At 46.1% G+C, this 22,611-nt stretch overlaps 2 protein-coding genes across 7 annotated transcripts in view; one reads left to right on the plus strand and one right to left on the minus strand.

Moving 5' to 3' along the window:
* Positions 1–711, minus strand: part of LOC149315298 (protein ABHD12B-like) — a 48,356-nt gene extending 47,645 nt beyond the window's left edge. The window contains exon 1 of the mRNA XM_089522910.1: positions 494–711. Within this exon, the coding sequence (XP_089379036.1) occupies positions 494–696 (203 nt within the window). The 5' untranslated portion in view covers positions 697–711. The remainder of the gene's footprint in view (positions 1–493) is intronic.
* A 431-nt stretch (positions 712–1,142) lies between these two features.
* NIN (ninein) overlaps positions 1,143–22,611 on the plus strand; it is a 159,136-nt gene continuing 137,667 nt past the window's right edge. For all 6 annotated transcript variants that reach the window (XM_089522912.1, XM_089522913.1, XM_089522914.1 and 3 more), the window contains exons 1-2: positions 1,143–1,337; positions 4,618–4,717. The gene's annotated coding sequence lies outside the window, so the exon portion shown is untranslated. The remainder of the gene's footprint in view (positions 1,338–4,617; positions 4,718–22,611) is intronic.

The raw sequence follows: 22,611 nt of genomic DNA on the forward strand, positions 1-22,611 counted from the left end.
GAGGCAAGTGGGAAAGAGACATGATGCCTTTCTCGCTCGCCCAGCAGCCATGCCCATCTTGCCAGGTGTACTACCTCACTGGGGTGTCACCCGGTGTGGTCTGTACCCTAAGCACCTCCTTAATGATGCCACTAATGATAGGTTCACCTTGTTGTTGCTGTGTGCCTTCAAGTCATTTTCAACTTATGGCAACCTTAAGGCCAACTTATCATAGGGTTTTCTTGTCATCTGATAATAATTGCTAGTACTTATTAGTGTTCTGTGCTTTCAAGGTGTTTCTGATTTATGGGAACCCTAGGGTGAACCTATCATGGGGTTTTCTTGGCAAGATTGGTTCAGAGGAGGTTTGCCCTTGCCTTTCCCTGAGGCTGAGAGAGTGTGACTTTCCCAGGGTCACCCAATGGTTAGGATTCAAGCCCTGTTCTCCAGAGTCATAGAATCATAGAGCTGGAAGAGAGCACAAGGGCCACCCAGTGCTTTGGTCAGGCCTCACCTGGAATCCTGTGTCCAGTTCTGGGCAACACACTTCAAGGGAGGTGGACAAGCTGGAGCTATGTGTCCAAAGGAGGGCCAGCGAAATGGCGAAGGGCCTGGAAACCATGAAGCCCTTTGAGGAAGCTGGGGATGTTTAGCCTGGAGAAGAGAAGGTTGAGAGGTGATATGAGAGCCCTGTTTAAATACTTGAAGGGGTGTCATATTGAGGAGGGAGCAAGCTTGTTTTCTGCTGCTCCAGAGACTAGGACCCAATGGAGCAATGGATGCAAGCTGCAGGAAAAGAGATTCCTCTCAACATTAGCAGGAACTTCCTGATGGCAAGAGCCCTTTGAGAGTGGCGCAGTCTCCTTCTTTGGGGGTTTTGAAGCCGAGCCTGGAGGGGCCTCTGTCCCAGGGAGTGCTTGGACTGGGAGTTCCTGCACGGCAGAAGGGGTGGACTGGATGCCCTTTGGGGTCTCTAGTCCCAGCCCTTGGAGATGCTGTGCTCAGAGGCCCCTTGTCGCCGGAGATGGAGGAGGAGGGACGCAGAGCTGGGCGCCTAGTCCTGGCCGGCCGCCGGACCCTCCCTCCGTCCGAGCTCCGCCTGCGAAGGAGGGCTCCTCCGGCCTCGGCCCTCCCTCCTTCCTTCCTTCCTTCCTTCCCCCGCACTCCCAGCAACGGCCGGCCTGCTCCTGCTTTTGGTTCCCGGAATCCCGGGTGGCTGCATCTGCTGCTGCTTCTGCCATGAGCGCGGGGCCGGGGCTGCGAGGCGGCTGAAGGGGGAAGAAGGGGCTCCGGAGCCGCCATGCCCCCAGGACCAGCCCCCCAGGGACCCTCCTGAGAGCCCCAGCACGCCTCAGCAGGTAAGCAAGGCACAGTGGCGGAATCGCCCGCTTTGGCCCTTGCCCTGGCTCCAGGCTATGGAATTCTGGGAGCTGGAGGCTCCGCTCTAGAGCCACCACAAACTCCAACTCCCAGAATTCCCTAGCCTGGAGCCAGATCAAGGGCCAAAGCGGGTGATTCCGCCACTGTGGCTGCAGCCCCTCTCAGTCGCCAGCAATCTCCAAAGCTCTGGGGGCTTTTGGGCGGCCTTGGAGGGGTCAGGGCCAGGGCCCAAGGCTGGGAAGACGAGCTCTTTCCCCCACAGCTCCTCTTCCCCCCAAAACAACCCCCCCGGCCCCCTCTCTGGGCCAGGCATGTGGGCTTTAGACCCAAGAGCCAGGCGCCCTCAGGCATTTCCCCTCAGGACTTTTTGCCCCCATCTCAGCGCCCCCCAAAAAAACACAGACCCCTTTCCCTCCTCGAAAACGGCCTCCCCAAGGCTCCTCATTCCCGTGCCAAGAAGAGGCCTGGGGGGCTTGAGACACAGGAGCCCCCCCCCCGAAGGGCTTGTGGTGGTGGTCCCTCAGGAGTCCCCCCCCAACTCCTCTCTGCCCCTCAAACAGCCCCCTTCCCTCTCCAGCTGCCTCCCTCCAGGAGACAGGGCTGGCAAAATGTGGGGTCTGGGGGGCCTTTAGGGCCAGGGGTCGAGGCCCTCAGGGCTTTCCCCTCAGCTCCTTTCCTCCCCCCAAAAAGAAGAGCCCCCCTTTCCTCTAAAATGGCTTCTCACAAGGGCCCCCCATCTTTATTATGTGTCAGATATTGACAGCGTTTGGGGGGGCTTTAGACCCAGCTGCCCCTCAGGGCTCTCCCCTCAGCTCTGTGCTCCTCTTTTGGAAACCCCTCCACCCAGGGGCCCCTCACGGTCCCTCAGGATTCCCCCCCCACACCCCTCCCCAAAGCCCCCTTTCCTCTCCAACTGTCTCCTTCAAGCCCCCCCCCATCTTTTTGTGGGGGTCAGCTATTGACAGAGTCTTGGGAGGGGCTTTAGACCCACGACCCCTCAGGAATCCCCCCTCAGGTGCCTTCTCCCCCTTTAGAGACACAGGACCCACTGGCCCCTCCAGGTCCCTCAGGACCTTTTGCCCCCAGCTCTTCCCCCAAAACACACACACACCCTTTCCCTCTAAAACTGCTTCCTCCCAGAGCTCCTCATTCCTGTGTCAGGAAGAGGCCTGGGGGGCTTGAGACCCAGGAGGCCTCTCCCAAGGGCTGGGGCTCATGGTCCCTCAGGGCTTTCCCCCTCAGTTCCTCTCTGTCCCCTCCTTTCCCTCCCCAACTGCCTCTCTCTGGGAGACAGGGCTGGCCATATCTGTGTCAGACATCTGACAGCATCTGGGGGGCCAGTGGTCATGGTCCCTCAGGGTTTTCCCCAATAGCTCTTCTTCCCCCCCCCAAAAAAAAAACCCCAGCCCCCTTACCCTCTAAAATGGCCCCTCTCTTTGTGGTTGTTGTGATCCACCCTTGAGTCGATCTGGACCCACCTAGATGAGGCATCTCCAAGGCTCCCTCTGCTCTTCTGCTCTGGTCCTGCAAATGCCTAGCCCTGGCCTCCTTAAGAGAGTCCATCCATCTAGCATGGGGCCCTCCCCTCTTTCTACTCCCCCCCCCCCATTCTCTTGCATCATTGTCTTTCCTACTTGTAGCTTCTCATGATGTGGCCAAAGTAGGACAGCCTCAGTCTAGTCATCTTGGCTTCCAGAGAGATCTCTGGTCAGATCTACTCTAGGACCCGTTTCTTGGACTTCTTGGCTGTCAGTGGGAACCTCAGCACTCTTCTCCAGCCCCACATCTCCAATAAATGGATTCTTTTCTTAGCCACCCTAACCTTGTTTTGTGTCAGATACTGACAGCCAGAAGCAGGGAATTGGACACAAGACACCCCCCCCCCCGAAAACACACAGTTCTATCGAGGCCCCTCAGGATTTTTCTCCTCACATAAACACTTCACCACAACGTCCCAAGTCCTCCTCTCCTGCACCCCAACTCTTGCTCCCTCTATCCCCCTCAGAGTCTGGGGGTGTGCCTCTCAGACTTCCTCCTCTCTTCCCCCCCAAACAGCCCCCTTTCCCCCTCACGCTGACCCCCTCCAGGGCTCCTCTTTTCTGTGTTAGACCTTGACAGTGATGGGGGGATGCTGGACCCACACAAAGCCCCCCAGGCCTTGTCAGTTTCTGATACGCAAAAGGGGAGCCCTGGAGGGAGGCAGTTTGAGAAGGTATGGGGTTTGTTTTTCTTTGGGGGGGGGTAAGAAGAGCTGTGGGGGAAATCCTGAGGGACCCAGACCACCAGCCCTTGTGGAGGTCAGGGAGTTCATGTGTCAATAACTGAGACACACACAAAAAGATGAGGCTCAGCCACTGGAGACCCACTGGATGACCCTGGGCAAGTCACAGTCTCTCAGCCTCAGAGGACGGCCAGGGCAAACCCCCTCTGAAGAAACCTGCCCAGAAAACCTCTTGATTGGTTCGCCTTAGGGTTGCCATAAGGTGGGAATGTCTTGAAGGCACCCAACACACACACACAACCACAGAGAGAAGAGGGTAGCTGCTGATGAGCAGGAAAGGGTGTCTGGGTTTGTGTGAGTTGGTTTGCCTTCAAGTAGTTTCCGACTTAGGACCCTTCTCTGAGGCTGAGAGAGTGTGACCCCCAGGGGATCCCCCATCCTCCGAGGCTGAGAGAGTGTGACACACACACCCAGCATGTCCACATGGCCAAGCAGGGATTCAAACCCTGCTCTTTCCAGTGCCAAACACAGACTGCAGAAATAATCCAGTTTGAGATTGCTTTAACTGCCTTGGCTCAAGGCTGGGGAATCCTGGGGACAGTAGTTTTGTGAGACATTTAGCCTTCTCTCTCTGGTGCTGCCACACACTACAATCCCCAGGACCCCTTAGCACTGAGCCAGGGCAGTTAAAGCAGGGTCAAACTAGATTATTTCTGCAGTGTGTGTTTGGCCCACAGTCTTGAACCAGGAGGAAGAGGGACCATGGTTTGGTGTGTAGTTTTTGGGGGGAGTGGGGAGTGTTTGGGGGTCCTTGCAAGATGGAAGAGCCTCAGAGACATTAGCATCTCTGAGGAGGAGAAAGAGGAGAGACCTAGGGATGTGTATGGTGGGCTGTTCCCTCCCCCTCCTCCTTTCCTCTCCCCCCTCAGGGATGCTAATGTCTCTAGGGCTCTTCCACCTTGCCCCCTGCTCCTCCTCCAAAGACCCCCAAGCTGAGGCTGCTAACAAAAGGCTCCCTCTTTGGGCTCTGCTTGCAGGCTGGAGGAAGGCGCTGCAAAGAAGAAGCGGTGGTGTTGGCAGCATTGGCCGCAGCTTCAGAAACATTGGCGAAGGTGTGGAGCGCCATTCCCTGGACAGGTGAGTTGGGGGACTACTGGACCTTGTGTCTGTGTTATGCATCTGAGGAAGTATACTTAAGTCTAGGAAATCTCATGCTGCCAACTTCTTTCTTTCAGTTAGTCTCAAAGGGGCTACAAGATCTCTCTGCATCTGTGTCTGCATCACTTCTGTAGCTCCCTTTTTGGACCCAGAAAGCAGCAGTTCTGCCTGGGTTGGAGAGGAAGGTGGTGCTTGCAAATCCTCCTTTTCCAAAACTCTTTATTTGGTGGGAAATCCCAATTTCTCAACTCTGGGGGTCAGGGTTTGGATTCTCAGCTCAGGCATGAAACCCACTGGGTGACTTTGGGCAAGGTGATATTGTTGCTGCTGTTGTTGTTATTCTGCCCTTTCCCTGAAACTGGGACTCAGGCTGGCTCACAACATTAAAAAAACAGCACGATTAAAAGCAAAAAAAGTACATTAAAATAGAATTAAATTAATACAATATTTAAGCAAATTGCATATTAAAAGAATAAAATACAGTTAAAAAGATTAACATGAGTCCCTGTATTGGGAGAAAGGTGGCATATAAGAAAATAAAATAATAATATAATAATAATGTTAAAAATACTTTAAAACAACGCCACTCTTTCATCCTCAGGGAAAGGCCCTGGCAGACCTCCTCTGAGCAAAACTTGCCAAGCAAACCCCACTTTAGTCAGAAAGAACGGTGGAAGGAGGATGGAGAATGGAATATGAAAATGTGTTACTGTAGATATAGAGGAAAGAGATGGTGAGAGTATGGTTAAGGAAAGACCTAGTAGGTACAAGGAAAGATTCAGTAGCAGGGAGAAGAAGGACTGTAAGAGAGGATTAAGGAGACGATGGTAGAAGAAGGGATGTGGTAGATGAGAACATGGGAGGGGGGAATGAAAATATTCATTAGTATTAATTTCAGTTGGTAGAGGATGTTTGTTTCTTCTGTTCAACCTACTACTATGGTATTGTCTGAGTTGACATTGTTGGTATTGCTAGATGATATGTTTTAAAATGTGGTTAGGAAGAGGCTGTAAGTAAGGATGAGAATGGCTTATAAGTTTTATGTGATGCTTTAGATGGGAGGAAATTTTTTTGTCAATTTGTTTTTATGTTTTTTGTTTATTTTTAATCAAGCTTATAAAAAAGAAAGGACTTGAAGGCACACAGCACACATACATACATACAATCCTATCCAGTGTACATCCGTGGCACCCATGGGATTTACACTAGAGTTGGCATGTACCCCATTTTGCAATTGATCCACCAGCATTACTCATGTTGGGACTGGCCGTTGGATTGAGGCTTCTGTCACCCCTCCATCCCTTGGTGCTCCCCTGCATGATTCCTGGGTTGAAGCCCTCCCTGTGCAGACTTTTCATATGCTGAAATATCCTTCCTTGACTTTCATCCTTCCACCCCAGAAGCTGCTCTAAGAGCACCTGCCTTCTGCACAATCCCCTTTCCCTTTCTCTGGCTCTTCCCTCCCACTGCCTTTCACTCAGCCTGGACAATGGAGAAAGGGGGGAAAGGGAGAGGGGAGGTCTAGCCACTTCATTGTTTCTTGTCAGTTGCACGGCTGGGCTGCCAAGGCTCCCTCGCTCCAGCTTTGGGCAAAGGGTCAGGGGTCCTTGGGCTTTGTAGAGAAGAGTCTGGCTGCCTAAAGGTAAGGGGGAAATGTTGCTTTGCAAAGAGGTTCCTCCCTCCCTTAAAAAAAAATTCAGTGCAAATATTTAATACAATGTCTATATGCTGGAAGGGCATTGTGCCTGTGTGTGTTAGTGTGTGTTGATGTTAGAGCCATGAATGGTTCCTTAAACTTTTTTTAAAAAAGCATGGAGACTTGCTGGAGTTTTAAAAAGGGGAATAGCGATAGCACTTACGTTTCTATACAGTTTTATAGTGCTTTACAGTTATAGAGCAGTTTACAATGTGTTAGCCAATTGCTGCCAACAAGCTGGGTACTCCTTAACAAGCGTGTGCTTAATCACAAATTGTTCTTTAAACTTAAAAAAAAATTAGCATAGAGACTTGCTAGAATTGCTAGAATAGTGGAAGGCTGGGATTCCCCTCTTCCCTTGACCTGCTTCTCTCAAAGCTTTTGGCTTTGAGTAACTTAAAGAGGGCATATCTGTTGTCTGGCCCTTCCAAAAAGAAAAGGGCTCAAGAAGCAAGACAGGAAAGGCATCCCATTGTGGGAAGAAAGGCAAAGAAAGGTTCCTTGAAGAGAAAAGAGGTTTATTTTTCAGTCTGTTCCCCTAACTCCTTGCAGACTGAACTATATGGCTTATCCACCTTTTCAAACCCAGGTTAGGTAAAGCTCAGAGTATCAACTTGCATCCTGGAACAGTCAAAGGATTAGGAGAGGGAAGAGATCAATCTGAGAGCCTGTCTCTTGCTTTCTGTGCAGATTTGATTTTGTGTGTGTTCTTATTTCCCCTCCCTCTTCCTTCAGACTTTGCTCAAATAAGCTAATTTGATTTATTTTAAAGATTGCAGTTTGAAGAGAGGCTTTCCAGGTTATCAACTGCATGGCCTGTGTTTTTTTGGCAAGCTCTCCCAGGCTGATATGGTACAGAACAAAAGATTTCCCTCTCTCTCAGAAAGAAAGTACGGTGTAGTGAGCTTGCCAATTACGTAATTGCTATTCCTAGACAAAAGTGTCATTGGCAGGACACCAGCAGACTTGATATTTCTTGTTGCCCCCTTTCTGGCTCCAGTCCCCCTCCTCCCAAATCAAACCTGGGTTTGGTGCTAGACTTCAAAAAGAAGAGGATAATAAACCATCTTTTTGAGGTTTTATCTCATGCAAGAAATTTGTAGAAACTGTGTTGGTCCATCATCCATTTGAAATGTTCTTTGTTTCCTTTCTACAAAATAACAACAGATAGGAACACTGTCTTTCTTCCTCTCCTTATCTGTGGAATGGCTTGTTCTTGGGCTGGAGGGGGGAATCATTACAATGCAAATGCTGGAGTGTCTTGAATATTCACGCCTTGTTCCAACACTATTACCATAAATTCCTAGAGCACACTCTGGGCAACTTCATCCTTGGTTAGTCTTCCACTAAGCGCAGCCTGGTTAATAAATTCCCTTTCTTTGCCAGCTTGAAAGGAGTTTTAATGTCTTTTAAAAAAACTGAAATATGTTATCTGTTCCAAATAACTGGGGCAGGAGTCATGGAGGGGACCAATAGATGACCATGAATTCTGCACCAATGGCTGGAACAGGCTGAAGCGAGTGGAAAGCATACCTTTTTTATTTAAAGAAGCTTTCAGATTTAAATTGGTGGTGCGAGAAGATCCTTTAATGAGGAGTGCTGTATTTTTATCTTTACTGTTGTTATAATATGCATTTAATTGTTTTGTGTGTTTTTAATTGGGTTGTGTGCTTAATCTTTTTTAACTTAAAATTCTAAGCCACCTTCTGGGTCCCGTTTTGGGACAAAGGCAGAATATAAATTAAGTAAATAAATGTTCCTGCTTGGTGGGTGCTTGCGGTTACCAGCTGTGAGCTTGACTTTGTTGGTGAACCTTAAAGAAAGGGTCTTGAGTGATTTGCAGTGTGATTGTCGGGAGCCACTCGCTGCTTTGTGTTGGTTGGACTTTGTCTTGGTTGGACTGCTTCAGAGAGTGGAGGACTTCTCTGAAGGTCTTGAGAGTTTGCAAAAGTGCTTTAGCTGTGCATATCTGCATGGCAGGGGGTCAGATTAGATGGCCCTTGCTGTCCCTTCCAGTTCTGTGATCTTTTTTCTGGCTCTGTTCCTATGAAGCATGGCTTAGTTTAGTTTGCGAAATGAGATGTTTGGCAAGGTAACCTTTATGTTTAGATGTTGTAAAAATCAATGGCAGATGATACTAGGGTTGTCCACTCTCCTTCTATTGTTGTTTTTTACAGTGGTTCCGAGCTTATGTTCTTCACTGCAATGTAACACATGGAAAGGCTATATATTCTTTTCTCCTCCTGCTGGCCACTGGGTCACCCAGCCAGCATGGGAGATAAGTTGTTAGGATGGGCAACAAATGTTGGTTGCAGTAGCGCCTCCTGTTTCATCCTGTAAATCAGTCCCAAGTTTTGGTCAGAAATGTAATGGAGCTATCCAAAGTGCTGAACCTACTGGGGTGCATGCGTGCGTGCACCTTTTGAGCATTTGATCCTGATTCTGGAGACCAGGGTTTGATTCCCCACTCAGCCATGTAAGCCCACTGGGTAAACTTGGCATGTCGCACTCTCTCAGCCGCAGAGGAAGGCTATGACAAACTCCCCTCCTGACAAAAATTGCCAAGCAAACCCTGTGATAGGTTTGCCTTAGGGTTGCCATAAGTCAGAAACAACTTAGAGGCACGCAACAGCAACAACAATAATAACAGCCATGGTTGTAGCAGCTCGACACCCTTTTTACTACTTTAATTCCATCCTAAGGAGTCCAGGCATTTTTAGTTTAGCAATGGGCAGTCTAGTCAAAATTAGAAGTGTCTATCAGAGCTTTCTATGTACCCTCACCAAACCACAAATCCCATGGATCCATAGGATGGAGCTGTGGCAGTTAAAGTGGTAACACACCACTATAGCTGTGCAACACAGGTACACTCATCATTTGAAATGCATCTTTCAGAACACCACAACACCACAACTCTTTGAGCTGCTTTGAGTCCTTATGTTGGGAGAAAGGCAGGATAAGAAAATAATAATAATAATAATAATAATAATAATAATGGTACAAAGCTGCATTAACCCTTTTGAGCAGCTCTGTGGTTCGCTGTCTTGCCTTTGGTCTAATTGTGTGCCCCAAATGAGTAACATATATTTGTTTGTGTGTCAAAGAAGGCTAGTAAGGACTTAGTATCTTCCTACAGACTTACCTGCAAACTTGCACTTCTGTGGGGTAGGCTCTGCCCTGTTGTATTGGCACAAATGCTTGCTGCCAATGTCATTACCTGCTTCTGACAGTGGTACTCTTGCTGCTGACGCCAACACCCAACTGTTCAATTAAGAGGGATGTTAATTGCTTGACGGCATGACAATTAATCAATCCACAACAGCTGCAGCCTATGAAGTAAATAAGAGCAGTGGGAAATCTGAGGCAACTCTAAATCTTGAAAGAGGTTACTGGCTTTGCTTTGGGCCCAGTTCCTTTGGAGAGGGATTTTCTTTCCAAAACAGCCATCAGATGTTCCAAGTGGAATAATCGGAACTCAGAAGTCACCCATTAACAAGCAACTTACTTACCTGATGATTACGTTTATGTATTTATTTACTTATTAAGATGATTTTATCCCACCCTTTTATTGTGAGGTCTCAGGGCAGCAAATGGATTAAACAATATGAACAATTCCAGATTAATATGAATAAACAAGATAAAAAACACATTTAACACTTCAAACAAGTTGAAACAGCTTGAAAGGACTAAAATAATTTTTAAAACCATGTACATGTTTAGAACTAATTTCACATTTCAAGGGAAATGAAAAACCTTGAATTTACTTTAGAGGTGTAATGAGAAACTGTTTCTAGTTACTTTGAAAGGTCATTTTCCCAGAAGTGTTTTAACTGAGATGTTTCAGGGTTTTATGCTATTTGGTCAAAATCTCTATATACACATTTGTTGTTGTTATGCTGTGACTTAAAGTCAACTCTGGCTTAGGATATCGAAGGGTTTTTGTGTTTTTTTAAAGATTTATTCAGAGGAAGTTTTGTCACTGCCTTCCTCTGAGGCTGAGAGAGTGGGACTTGGCCCAAGGTTACCTGGTTGAGCAGGAATTTGAACCCTGATCTCCTGAAGTCCAGTCCCAACACTCAGCCCACTATGCCATACTGGCTTAATAGTGGCCAGATTGATTCAGATGAGGTTTGCCTCACTCTGAGACTGAGACAGTGTGACTTCCCTCACAGTCATCCAATGGGTTTTGATGCTGAGTGGTCATAAAATCATAGAATCATAGAATCGTAGAGTTGGAAGAGACCACTAGGGCCATCCAGTCCAACCCCCTGCCATGCAGGAAATCCAAATCAAAGCATCCCTGACAGATGGCCATCCAGCCTCTGTTTGAAGACCTCCAAGGAAGGAGACTCTATCACCTTCCAAGGAAGTGCATTCCACTGTCGAACAGCCCTTACTGTCAGGAAGCTCCTCCTAATGTTCAGGTGGAATGTCTTTTCCTGTAGCTTGCATCCATTGTTCCGGGTCCTGTTCTCTGGAGCAGCAGAAAACAAACTTGCTCCCTCCTCAATATGACATCCTTTCAAGTATTTAAACAGGGCTATCATATCACCTCTTAACCTTCTTTTCTCCAGGCTAAACATCCCCAGCTCCCTAAGTCGTTCCTTTGAACCCTGATCTTCCAGCATCCTAGTCCACCAATCAAACCACTAGACCATGCTGGATCTCCCACCAACCCTTTCCCCTGCTCCCCAAAATCCCCTATGGTTAAATGTTTTGTTTGTAGGTTTCCGCACACACAGAATAAAAGTGGGGAGGGGGGAGCAAAGAGCAGCACAAGTAACAACAAATAAAGTTATATCCAGTATTGGCAGTGGCTTACCTCTCAAACCTTGAAATAAAAAATGGTAATTATTTGCTCTTTAAAAGGATATTTCCCATTTTTGATAACTTTCAATAATATTTAAGCTTACAAGAATAAAATATGAGTTTGGACCAAACAAAGCCATGGTGCAATTCTGAAAAAAATTAAAAACAGCCTTGCAAGATTGTTCATTGGTGGTGGCACAGCCTTCCTGAGACTGTACCATAGATCACAGAATCGTAGAGTTGGAAGAGACCGCAAGGGCCATCCAGTCCAACCCCATTCTGCCATGCAGGAAATCTCAATCAAAGCATCCCCGACAGATGGCCATCCAGCCTTAAAGACCTCTAAGGAAGGAGACTCCAGTACACTCCGAGGAAGGAGTTTGTCTCACTGTCGAACAGCCCTTACTGTCAGGAAGTTCCTCCTAATGTTGAGCTGGAATCTCTTTTCCTCTTTTCCCATCTTAGAATGTATGTATGTGTTGGCTTGTCTGGAAGCAACTGTTTATCAAAATTCCTTGCATGTGTAAAGGCAGAAAGTCAGAGATAGAGATCAGATCAGTAACTTCTCCCTGAGTGATTAGCTTTCCACAAGCAGGGAGTTTTCACAACAGGAAGCATTACCAAGAAACCAGACCCTTCCATGCTCATTTTGACATGGCAGGCATAGTGGTTTGACTGTTGGACTATGACTCTGGAGACCAGGGTTCGAATCCCTCCTGGGCATGAAAAGCCACTGGGTCATCTTGGGCAAGGGCACACTCAGCTTCAGGGGAGGGCAATGGCAAACCTCCACTGAACAAATCTTGCCAAGAAAACCCCATGATAGATTCTCCGTAGGGTCACCATAAGTCAGAAATGGCTTGAAGGCAAATAACAACAATAGCAGTAGCAAAGGAAAGGGGGGAATTTTTGGAGGATATTTGGGACTTCAGAATATTCCCCCAAATTACATATTTTTGCATTGTTCTTTTTGTGCTCACATACATATATATGTATATCTCACATCCTCTAGGTGCCAAAAGGCGGTGATTTTGCCATAGTCAACTGCCACCAGTTGTTTTAGCCGCAGAAGAGGCCTTTTTTTTGCAACAGGAAATCCGTGATCTTATGACTCCCAGTTGTCTTCCTGCTGCAAAGAGGATCTTTTCTGGCCTTGGAGGCCAAAACTTACCAAAATTACAGGTGGGGATGATGGTGGTGATATTTAGGGTAAAAAAATTCCCCCAAAAAAAGTTAAAAGGTCCACTGCTCCCCCCCCCCCCCAAATTCCCATGAAGGTCCTGTATGGCCCACCTTGTCCTTAACAACTACTGACTCCTGATTTATACCAGGGAAGCCATTAATATACATGGAAGTTTACAGAATGAAGAAAAGAGTATTTGTGGATTAGGTTCCTCTGTTAAAGAATTTACAAGCAACCTTCTCCAACCTGGTGCACCCTCTGGATGTACTGGACAACATCTTTCCAGCCCCAGATGCATTGGATTACATCTCCCAACCTCCAGATGGACTACAACTCCCACCCTCCCCAGCCAATCATGCTTGTAATAGAAGTCATCTGAAAGGCACCAACTTGAGGAAGGCTCACTTATAGGCTATAAACTGGGAGAACGAGAACTGAGAAGAGGAAGAGAAGAGCGTGAAGGTTGTATACAACCAAGTACTGTCACATTTGCAACACAGGGACTTAATCATGGATGAGGTTGTTCTGGGTGACTATCCTCTCACAAGAATGTTTGTTTGTTGTTGTGTGGCTCAAGTTGTTTCTGACTTATGGTGACCCTAAGATGAACCTATCATGGAGTTTTCTTGGCAAGATTTGTTCAGAGGAGGTTTGCCATTGCCTTCCCCTGAGGCTGAGAGAGTGGGTTTCATGGCCAAGCTGGGAAGCAAACCCTGGTCTCTAGAGCTGTAGTCCAACACTCAAACCACTATGCCATATTTCTTTGCTACATAGTCTATAAAAAGTTACTAATTCTTTAAGCAAGTATCTATAGAACTCTCTTTTAGTAAATTTGTTAACTTTACTAGTTTGGCCAGCTCCTTATGTTTTTCCAAACAGTGTATTTTTTTAGGTTTTAAACAGAGGTTTTTAAACCAAAGCTGGCTAGCCATTGTTGGGGGTGCTTGGACTGTGTCTTCCTCCATGGCAGGATGCAGTTGGATTGGATGGCCCTTGGGTCCCTTCCAACTTTATGATTCTGTTATATTTGGAGTTTTATTATTTTTCCTGTATTTTGCATATATCATTCTTGCAGCTGTTACCATATCATGTATTAATATTCTGTAATCAAAAGGAAACGTTCCTAAGGTCTGCTTTTGTGTGTCTGATGAACTGGACTGTGGCCAGGTGCCTTCTGCCACCATGGTGGTGTTTTCAGTACACAAATTGCTCTGGTGTTCATTTTGAGTAATGCCTGGTGCATAAGCATGGACTCTTTCTCTCCCCTTCCCTCTCTCTCCCCTGTGATAACCATATTTTGTTTGCAGGCTTAGAAGCAAAGCATTAATTTGCGAGGAGCTAATACTATTATTCCTGGGCTTCCTACATTAAGTAATCCACCTCTTCGTGATTGTTATCACATTTGGTTTTGGTGTGTGCTAAGTGTTTTCTCACACTTCTGTCTCCTCATATCTTCCCCACTTCGTTCCTGAGTTAATATGGGACAAAAGTTTAAATTTAATACAACCAGAAGGTTTGTTCCTTAAAAGCTGCATCCACACTCCAGTTTCACACTTTAACTGTCATGGCTCAGTGCTATGGAATTCTGGGAACTGTAGCTCATTATGGCACCAAAGCTCTCTGACAGAAAAGGCTAAAGAGAGAATTATCTGCTTTTGAGTAGGTTTATAATAGGGGTAGAGAAAGTGTAGTCCTCCACCAGAGGTTGTTCAACTGCATCTCCCAGCCTTCATCATTAGTTTTGCTGGCTAAGGCTGATGGGAGTTGCATTCCAATCTCATTCTGGAGCATTGCAACATTCCCCACCCTTGCCATAGGGTACAGGTGTGACTCCTTGGATTACCCTTCCCTTTTCCATCCCAAAGGGGAAATTGTCTGTCTTGGATGCTTATTTACCATTTAAATAGGTTTGTGGTGGGCTTTCTGTCAGTATAAGAGGGAACTTACATCTGGTGTCCCTCAGGGAGCTATTCTGTCCCCCACTTTGTTTAACATTTACATGAAACCGCTGGGAGAGATCATCCAGAGACACGGGGCACGGTGTTATCAGTATGCTGATGACACCCAAATATGTTTCTCTGTGTCTCTGACTGATGCTGTGACCAAGGATGGCATCTCTCCTCTAAATGCCTGTCTGGAGTCAGTAATGGGCTGGATGAGGGAAAACAAACTCAGATTGAATCCAGAGAAAACGGAAGTACTTGTAATAGGTTCCCCAGGCCTGGGGAAGGAGATTTATCAACCTGTCCTGGATGGGGTCACACTTCCCCTGAAGGACGAAGTTCGCAGTTTAGGAGTACTTCTGGACTCATCTCTGTAGTTGACATCTCAAGTAGATGCAACGGTCCGAAGTGCTTGCATTCAACTTCAGTTGATATGCCAACTGCGACCCTATCTGGACCAAAGGGACCTTGAAATGGTGGTACATACTCTGGTAACTTCTCGCTTAGATTTCTGTAATGCGCTCTACATTAAGCTACCCTTGTATCAAGCCTGGAAGCTTCAGTTAGTACAAAACATGGCAGCCAGGCTGGTCACCGGTGCATCTAGGTTTGACCATATAACATCTATCTTGAAAGATCTTCACTGGCTGGCTATTTGCTTCCGAGCACAGTACAAGGTGTTGGTTATTACCTGTAAAGCCCTACATGGCTTAGGCCCGAGTTACTTGAGGGACCGCATCTCCCCATATGATCCACCCTGCACACTCAGAACATCCAGGAAGAATCTGTTGGTAATACCATCCTCCAAATACATTTCCACATCCCAGATGGCCTTTTCAATGGCAGCCCCGCGAATCTGGAATAGTCTTCTCGAGGAGCTCCATCTTATGACCCCCTTGCATACATTTAAAAAGAGATTAAAAACCTTTCTCTTTTGTCAAGCTTTTCCCCCTGAAGAATAAAGATATTTACGCTGGTCGTTTGATCCTCTGCCTCACCCGGGATATGTATGTTATATGATATGAGTGTGTTTTAATAGAGATTGTATTTTTGTACTGTTTTATATTTTATAATAGTTCTGTAATGGTTTTATAGTCTGTAACCCCGCTTTGATCCAATGGGAGAGGCGAGGAGACATAAATAAAATTTATTATTATTATTACTACTACTAGTAGTAGTAGTAGTAGTAGTATATGCAGCCCCATACCATGGATCCCTGGAGCAAAAACAGCACCCCCTCCACTGCTGCCTATCCTTGATTTAGGGGTTTGGTTTCACATATATTAGCCAAAAAGAGGGGTTGAGAATACAATTCTACTCTATGTACTGTTGTCTAATGTGGTTTGTTTCATTGCTGTGTAGAGGAAGGTCTTCATAAAGTTGGAAGGGCCCTTTAAGCCATGGGGTACAACCCTCCATACCATTTAATACAGGATCTCCAACTACAGTGGTTCCTAAACCTTACCCCCACAGATGTTTTGAACTTCAGCTCCAAGAAGCCCTAGCCAGCTTTGCCAACAACTAGGAATTCTGGGAGCTGGAGTCCAAAATATCTGGAGGGCCAAAGGTTGGGGACCTCTGAGCTAGAGCACCTCCAGCAGGTACCTGTCCAGCCTCTTTTGAAAGACATCCAGAGAAGGCCCTTGGTTCCATTGTTGAAGCGGTTACTGTCAAGACATTCCTTCCAATTTTTAGTCAAAATCTATCTTCCTGTAATTTAAAAACCATTAGACCTGGTCCTACCCTCTGGGGGAGTAGAGAACAAATCTGCCTCCTCTTCTCTGTAAGAACCCCTGAGATCTTTAAAGACTACAGTCACATTACCTTCAGTCTTCTCTTCACCAGGATGAACAGGCCCAACTCCCTCTACCTTTCCTCATATGTTTTGCTCTCTATACTTCTTATGATCCTTGTTGGCCTTCTCCAAACCTTCTCCAACTTGTCCATATCCTTCCCCAAATGAGATGCCTTTAGCTGAACATAGTACTCCAGATGAGGCTTGACCAGTGCAGAATATAATGGGACTGTTGCTTCCCTTTTTTGGAAACTATGACAGTATCCAGACCGGCGCAAAGCACCGGCCTGGATACATACTAGGATTGCCTCGGGACATCCTTTCCAGACGCCCCGCAACCCTAGCAGGTTGTAATGGCGGCACCCTTTCTACATGGGTGCTGCCATTACGACGTCAGGGCCGTGCCGCAGCCAAACAGTGCGGCGCGGACATGATATCCTGGCACCGCTGGAAGGTGCTTGTGGCACCAGAAAGAGCTCCATTTCGGAGCTCCTTCGGCCGCACATATCGCTGGTGTGGCCTTTAAATGGCCGCACCAGCAATACAAAGAGAAAGGGGACAAGCAACCCCTTTCTCCCTTTCCCCACCGCTCTCGGGGTGTCCTTGGGGATTGAAGCCCCAAGGACACCCTTTTCCAGGCCGCGGGGGAGCGGCATTTTGCCGCTTCTCTGAGGCCAGGAAAAGCAGCGGGTCAGGGCCTCTGGGGCTGCTGCTGTGGCAGCTGAGGCCTCAATCCGTCGGGGAAAGGGGCAGGTGCAGGCCACCCCAAAGGGGCGGTCTGTATCCTGCCTATGATTCAGTTCACACAGGATAAAATTTTATTTGCCTTGTTTGCAGCAGCATCACACTGAATGGTCATATTCAATTTATGGTCAACAATAATCCCAAGATATTATTCATATGTACTGTTAAGTCAGGTATTCCAGTCCTGTAAGTGTACATTCCATTTTTCCAGCCTAAATGCAGAATATTGCATTTGTCTCTGCAGAATTTCATTCTGTTAGTTTCAGCCCAATTTTCTAGTTTATCAAGGCCTTTCCTCTCTTAGTTTAGCACACTCCTAGTTTAGTATCGTCCACAAATGAAGTAACTGATGATGAGTTGTGGTTTCTCAGTTGTGGCTCCCATTATGTGTTCATATTTTAGTGTAGGAGTGCCCAATCTTCTTGGTAATGTGCTGCTTTGATAGTCCTGCCACAGGTTGCCCTGCACTGAGCTACTGAACATCTGGATGAGCTGCACTGCGTTTTACTCTCATCTCCTGTCACCATGGGATGGTGTTGATGGGAGTTGTAATCTAGCCACACATTTGGAATGCGCTGCCCTACGTAGTAGATCAAGGTTTTGTTCATCTGTTCTTTTTCAGTGAAACAAAGCATTTCAGCAGTCTTCCACTTTTTGGAAACCCAATGCTTCCTTAATACCTTTTCAAAGCATAGGAGTAAGCAGGATTCTTAAAATAGCCACCACAAGTGAGCAGATCTTGCAAGCTTTTGTTGCTGAGCCATCTGTTCCAACATTAACGGCATATAAATATGTGTCTATATATATCTTTTCTACAGTTATGTATATATCTCTTGCTGGAGCAACTTAAGAGATGGGGTTTTTCATCTCCACAAGTCTTGAAGGGTTAGATTCATTATTTTGTAGCGGAATGTGTGTTTGTATTACAGTGAACTCTCCACATTCACTGGGGTTAGGGGCACAGGACCCCCGTGGAAAACATACTAATCAAATTTGCGAATAATCAATGCCGCAAAAGTAAAAGCTGCAAATGTAGAGGGAGAACTGTATTTTGTTTTATACAATGCCATGTACATCGACACAGCTATTTGTTGTTTTTATTGTGTCCTTTCAATATGAAATAGCAATTACAGGCATACCTCTGACAAAGAAGCTCCCTTTATGTCTGCTTAGCTGCCCTTTTTCTCCCTTGTCTTCTGTCTAGCTGGAAATTTTGTAGCAGCATTGGCAATTAAAGCATCATGAAGAAAGGTTGGAGAAAAAAGGACCTTACTGCTGTGTCTACCATAAACAGTGTAATAAGCAAAGCCTGAGCTGGAAAAGAGGGGAATCTACTCTAGCCAATTCTAATATAGCCATATTTGTTTCAACAGACAAGGTAAAGAGCAGCTGCCTCCAGAATCTCGTATTGAACATGTGTGAACAGTAAAACAGAGAGAGTAAATTAGCCTGCTAACAGCTATCCCCAGCATGTTAAAAATGTAGATCTATTACACTGGCCATCAAAGTGGAAATCATAAGAGAAATGGAGGCTGATGGAAGAAACATTCAAAAGTGAATTTTAGAAGAAGCGTTCAAAAGTAGATTCTAGACAGTTCAAAAAAGAAAAACTTAATGCAAGACTTACTTGACTTGTTTATTGGAAATGGACTGGTTGTTTCAACTTGTGTGAGCATATTGTTAGATTTGATAAAAAGTTTGCAGAAGCCTTTTGGATAGTTCTTCTTTTTTGTGGCCTAAGAACCTATCCTATTCTTTCTGTATTATTTCTTCCTCTGTTACCAATATTTCTGTTAAAGAAGTATCGCCAAGGGACACATCTACTTCATTAACTGAGGTATTCCTGTCTTCCTCCTCCTGCATTACAAAAAGTGACATGACTTGGAACATGTCACATTATCTTACTATATCCCACTGTTAACTAGGTTTTTGTATGGAATCCAAATCACTGATGGTACAAACTCTGGTAGGAAACATAATTAGGAAACATAATGATGATAATATGTTGGGCAAGTTGATGAGAATAGTGAGGTCCAAACTGTGGGTTTGCCTTTCGTTGCAGAATAAATCCGGTAGCATGATCCACAGCTGGCAGAAAGGAAAGAAAGGAAGGGGAAAACAGGCCCAGAAGGTTTCCCATCCCATGTGAGCCTTGTGAAAAAGAACAGGAGCTAGGCAAGTGCACCTGGTGCGGACTTATCCAATCTGGGCTGCTGTCTCTTTTGCTCTCCTCTACCAGCTGTGGCTGATGGCCGGTCATGCTGCATCTATTCTTAAGCGCCTGGATGGGAGAGCGATGGATGGAGCAGCTGACGCAATCCAGGCAGGCGATTCCAGCCATGCGCTCAGCTGCCGGGCCATCTGGAAGGGAGATGAAAAGGCCCATGTTTGACTCTTGCCTTTTGTTTGTGGGTATATTTGCACCAAGAGCTCCTGCCAATCTTTTTTTCCATTTTCTCCCTCAAAAGGAACCCACACCACCAAGCTGAGGGGGATGCATTTGAAAGCCTTCAGCTAGTCTTTGAAATAATACCGTGGGGAAGTTGTAAGACTCATGGGTCCTAATGCAAAGAGACTCTGTTTTTGCATTCACTAAAATGTGTATTGCTTACCTCTGACTGTTGAAAAGTTTTGTAGCCACGAGATCTGATCTATGCACCTCCAGAGAATGGAAGAAGTGTCTCTGTATATTTTGTATGTGGTCTGAACTTTTGATTTTAAATTGATGGCTTGAAAGGACTGGTGAAGGGAAAGCAAGATGGGACCAGGACTTGAATTTGAGTGGTACCTTGGCCACTTGATAGATTGTTGTTGTTGTGCACCTTCAAGTCATTTCTCACCTATGGCAACCCTAAGGTGAACCTATAAAGGGCTTTTCTTGACAAGATTAGTTCAGTGGGGGGTTTGCCTTTGACTTCCTCTGAGGCTGAGACAGTGTGACTTGCCCAAGGTCATCCAGTGCATTTCCACAAACAAGTGGCAATTTGAACCCTGTTCTCCAGAGTTGTAGTGCAACATTCAAACCATTCCACTGGATCTCCCTAATGGCACGTGTCCATTAAAATAAAAGCAGCATAGTGATGCATTTCTCCATATATTTGCAGCCTTTGACTGATGTGTTAGCTAAACATTAGGCTTTATGTGTCACAGAGCTAGCAGAGCATGAGTGTGGATGGGCAGGTCGGTGGCAAGGAGAGATAGAGAGACTAAAAGATTGAGGGGGTGTCCAGAATTTTGTGCTGTCTTCTGCAAACATAACACTTAAAACAAATTCCCTGGACAACTTGCCTCAGGAGGAATGGGGAGTTGCTAAGCGACATTCACACACTTGCCTGTCACCAGAGACTTAGATGAGCTTCAGACAGTTCCTTGACTTAGCTTCACAGCATTGAGAGAGATCTTGGTGTGTTGTGTTGTGTCTTTTAAACTTGAGATGAGCTGTCCAGCCATTGGGCTTTGGACTGCTTCCTAAAACACACTGAACTTTTTTATCTTGATATTCTGGAGACCAGGGTTCCCTGCTTGGGCATGGAAACTCACTTGGTGACCTAAGCAAGTCACACTCTCTTATCCTGAGAGGGAGGCAGCGGCAAAAAACCCTCTGAACAAATCTTGCCCAGAGAACCCTGTGAGAAGCTTGCCTTAGGGTCGTCATGAGTTAGAAACAACCTAAAGGCGCACAACCACAACATAACACTATCTTTCTTCTGCTGAAGTTGTTGTTTATTTTAAAAAAATACTTAAGTTTCACATTGAGGATGGAGCAAGTTTGTTTTCTGCTGCTCCAGAGACTAGAACATGGAACAATGGATGCAAGCTACAGAAAAAGAGATTCCACCTCAACATTTGGAAGAACTTCCTGACAGTAGACTATTCACCAGTGGAACAGATTCCTTCGGTGGTAGAGTCTCCTTCTTTGGAGGTCTTTAAACAGAGGCTGGGCGGCCATCTGTTGTGAGTCCTGCATGGCAAGAGGTTGGACTGGATGACCCTTGAGATCTCTTCCAACTCTATGATTCTACATGAATTGTGTCGTTTCTTAATCTAGGAGCTCAGTGTGGGGGTAGAATTATTTCCTCCCTCTGGAAGAAACAACCAACAGTGACCTTACAAGGCAGATTGGGACACAAGTCAACAATTGGGAGCTTTTTAATTGTGTGTGAATTTGAACCTGGATCGTCTTTCTCCAGCACCCGCTCCTAGTCCACTACTTGCTCCCAGAGCAGCAGGACTAAACCTGTTTCGGGGGCAAACATCCAATCTGATCTGACATATGGACTTAAATGCTTAGAGCATATGCTCCAATCAGCCTCCAAATGACTCACTGACAATTCCACTGAATGCTGGCAGTGTTTCCATTAATATCTATTGGCTGTGTTAGGCATTGTGTTGTTGGAGTGAAAGTAGCACAGCCTAGCAATCTTGGCTTTTTCTTATCAGTATTTGCTTAGGTTTATAATGGCCCTAAATGAATATTGCAGTGCTGAACTAGCTCAGGAACACTTGTAGACTACAACACAGTAGTAGCTGGTGGTTTCTGGAGTAGTGATTCTGCTCTGGGTTTCAGTTTGAACTTTAAAGGAGTTATTGAAAGTGAGCTCTCACTTGAAGATACAATGATTGTTGTTGTTAGCTGTCTTTGAGTCAGTCTCAGAGGAAGACAAAAGTAAACCTCCTCTGAACAAATCTTGCCAAGAAAACCCCATGATAGCTTCAACTTAGGGTTGCTGTAAATTGGAAATGACAACATCTCATTATTTAAAAAGTAACTTGTTCCATCAGTGGTTGCATTTCTGGTAACTCTTTTTGTTATATATTATTACTTTTTTAAAATCCACAAATCCTTGAGAGGGATAAGAGAAAGAAGAAACCCTGAAAGTAAACAAAGGCCATATCCAGACTGGTGCTTTGTGACGGCCTGGATGCGTGCTAGGGTTGCCTCAGGGCGTCCTTTACAGATGCCCCACAAGCCTAACACGTAGCTTCAGTGTCATAATGGCAGTGCCCTGTATACATGGGTGCCGCCATTATGATGTCATGGCCATGCCACGTCCAAATGGCACAGCGCAGGCATGATGTGTTTGTGCTGCATCGGGCCGCTTGTGGTGGCCTAACAGCAACCCTGGAAGGAGCTCCGAAACTAGATTGCCGCGGGAACCGCGCCAGAGGAAAAGGGGCTCCTGGGGTGTCCTGGGGCATGAAGCCACTTCTCTCTGGTCCCGAAAAGTGCCGGATTGGGGCCTTTGGGCTGCCGCTGTGGCTGCCCTGGCCCCAATATGTGGCACAAAGGGGCGGTCTGTATCCCGCCAAAGTTTGGCTACCAATCCTGAAAAATACCAGAATCAAGACCCAGCAAATGCAAATGAAAACCACCCAAGGTGAGGGGGATTCCCAGCAGACAATGGATCATTAATTAAGCAGACACCCTGAGGCCTTGCCATTCAGCAAGAGACCAACACAGAGATTAACTTATAAATCACTTCCTCTCAACCAAGGGTCACATTGTATATATAGACCCCACTCACTTCCATGCCAGCATTCTCTGAAGGTGCTGGCCACAGATGCTGGTGAAACATCAGGAAGAAACTCTTCCAGAACACGGCCACATAGCACCCCCCCCCCAAAAAAAAAAAAAAAACCAGAACAAAACTATGGATGCTGGCCGTGAAAGCCTTCGACTTCATGTGCCCCCTGTTCCTTTAT

The sequence above is a fragment of the Sceloporus occidentalis genome, unplaced genomic scaffold (genome assembly GCF_023333645.1).
Source record: "Sceloporus occidentalis isolate IW3139 unplaced genomic scaffold, rSceOcc1.0.p SCAF_4, whole genome shotgun sequence".
NCBI lineage: Eukaryota > Metazoa > Chordata > Lepidosauria > Squamata > Phrynosomatidae > Sceloporus > Sceloporus occidentalis.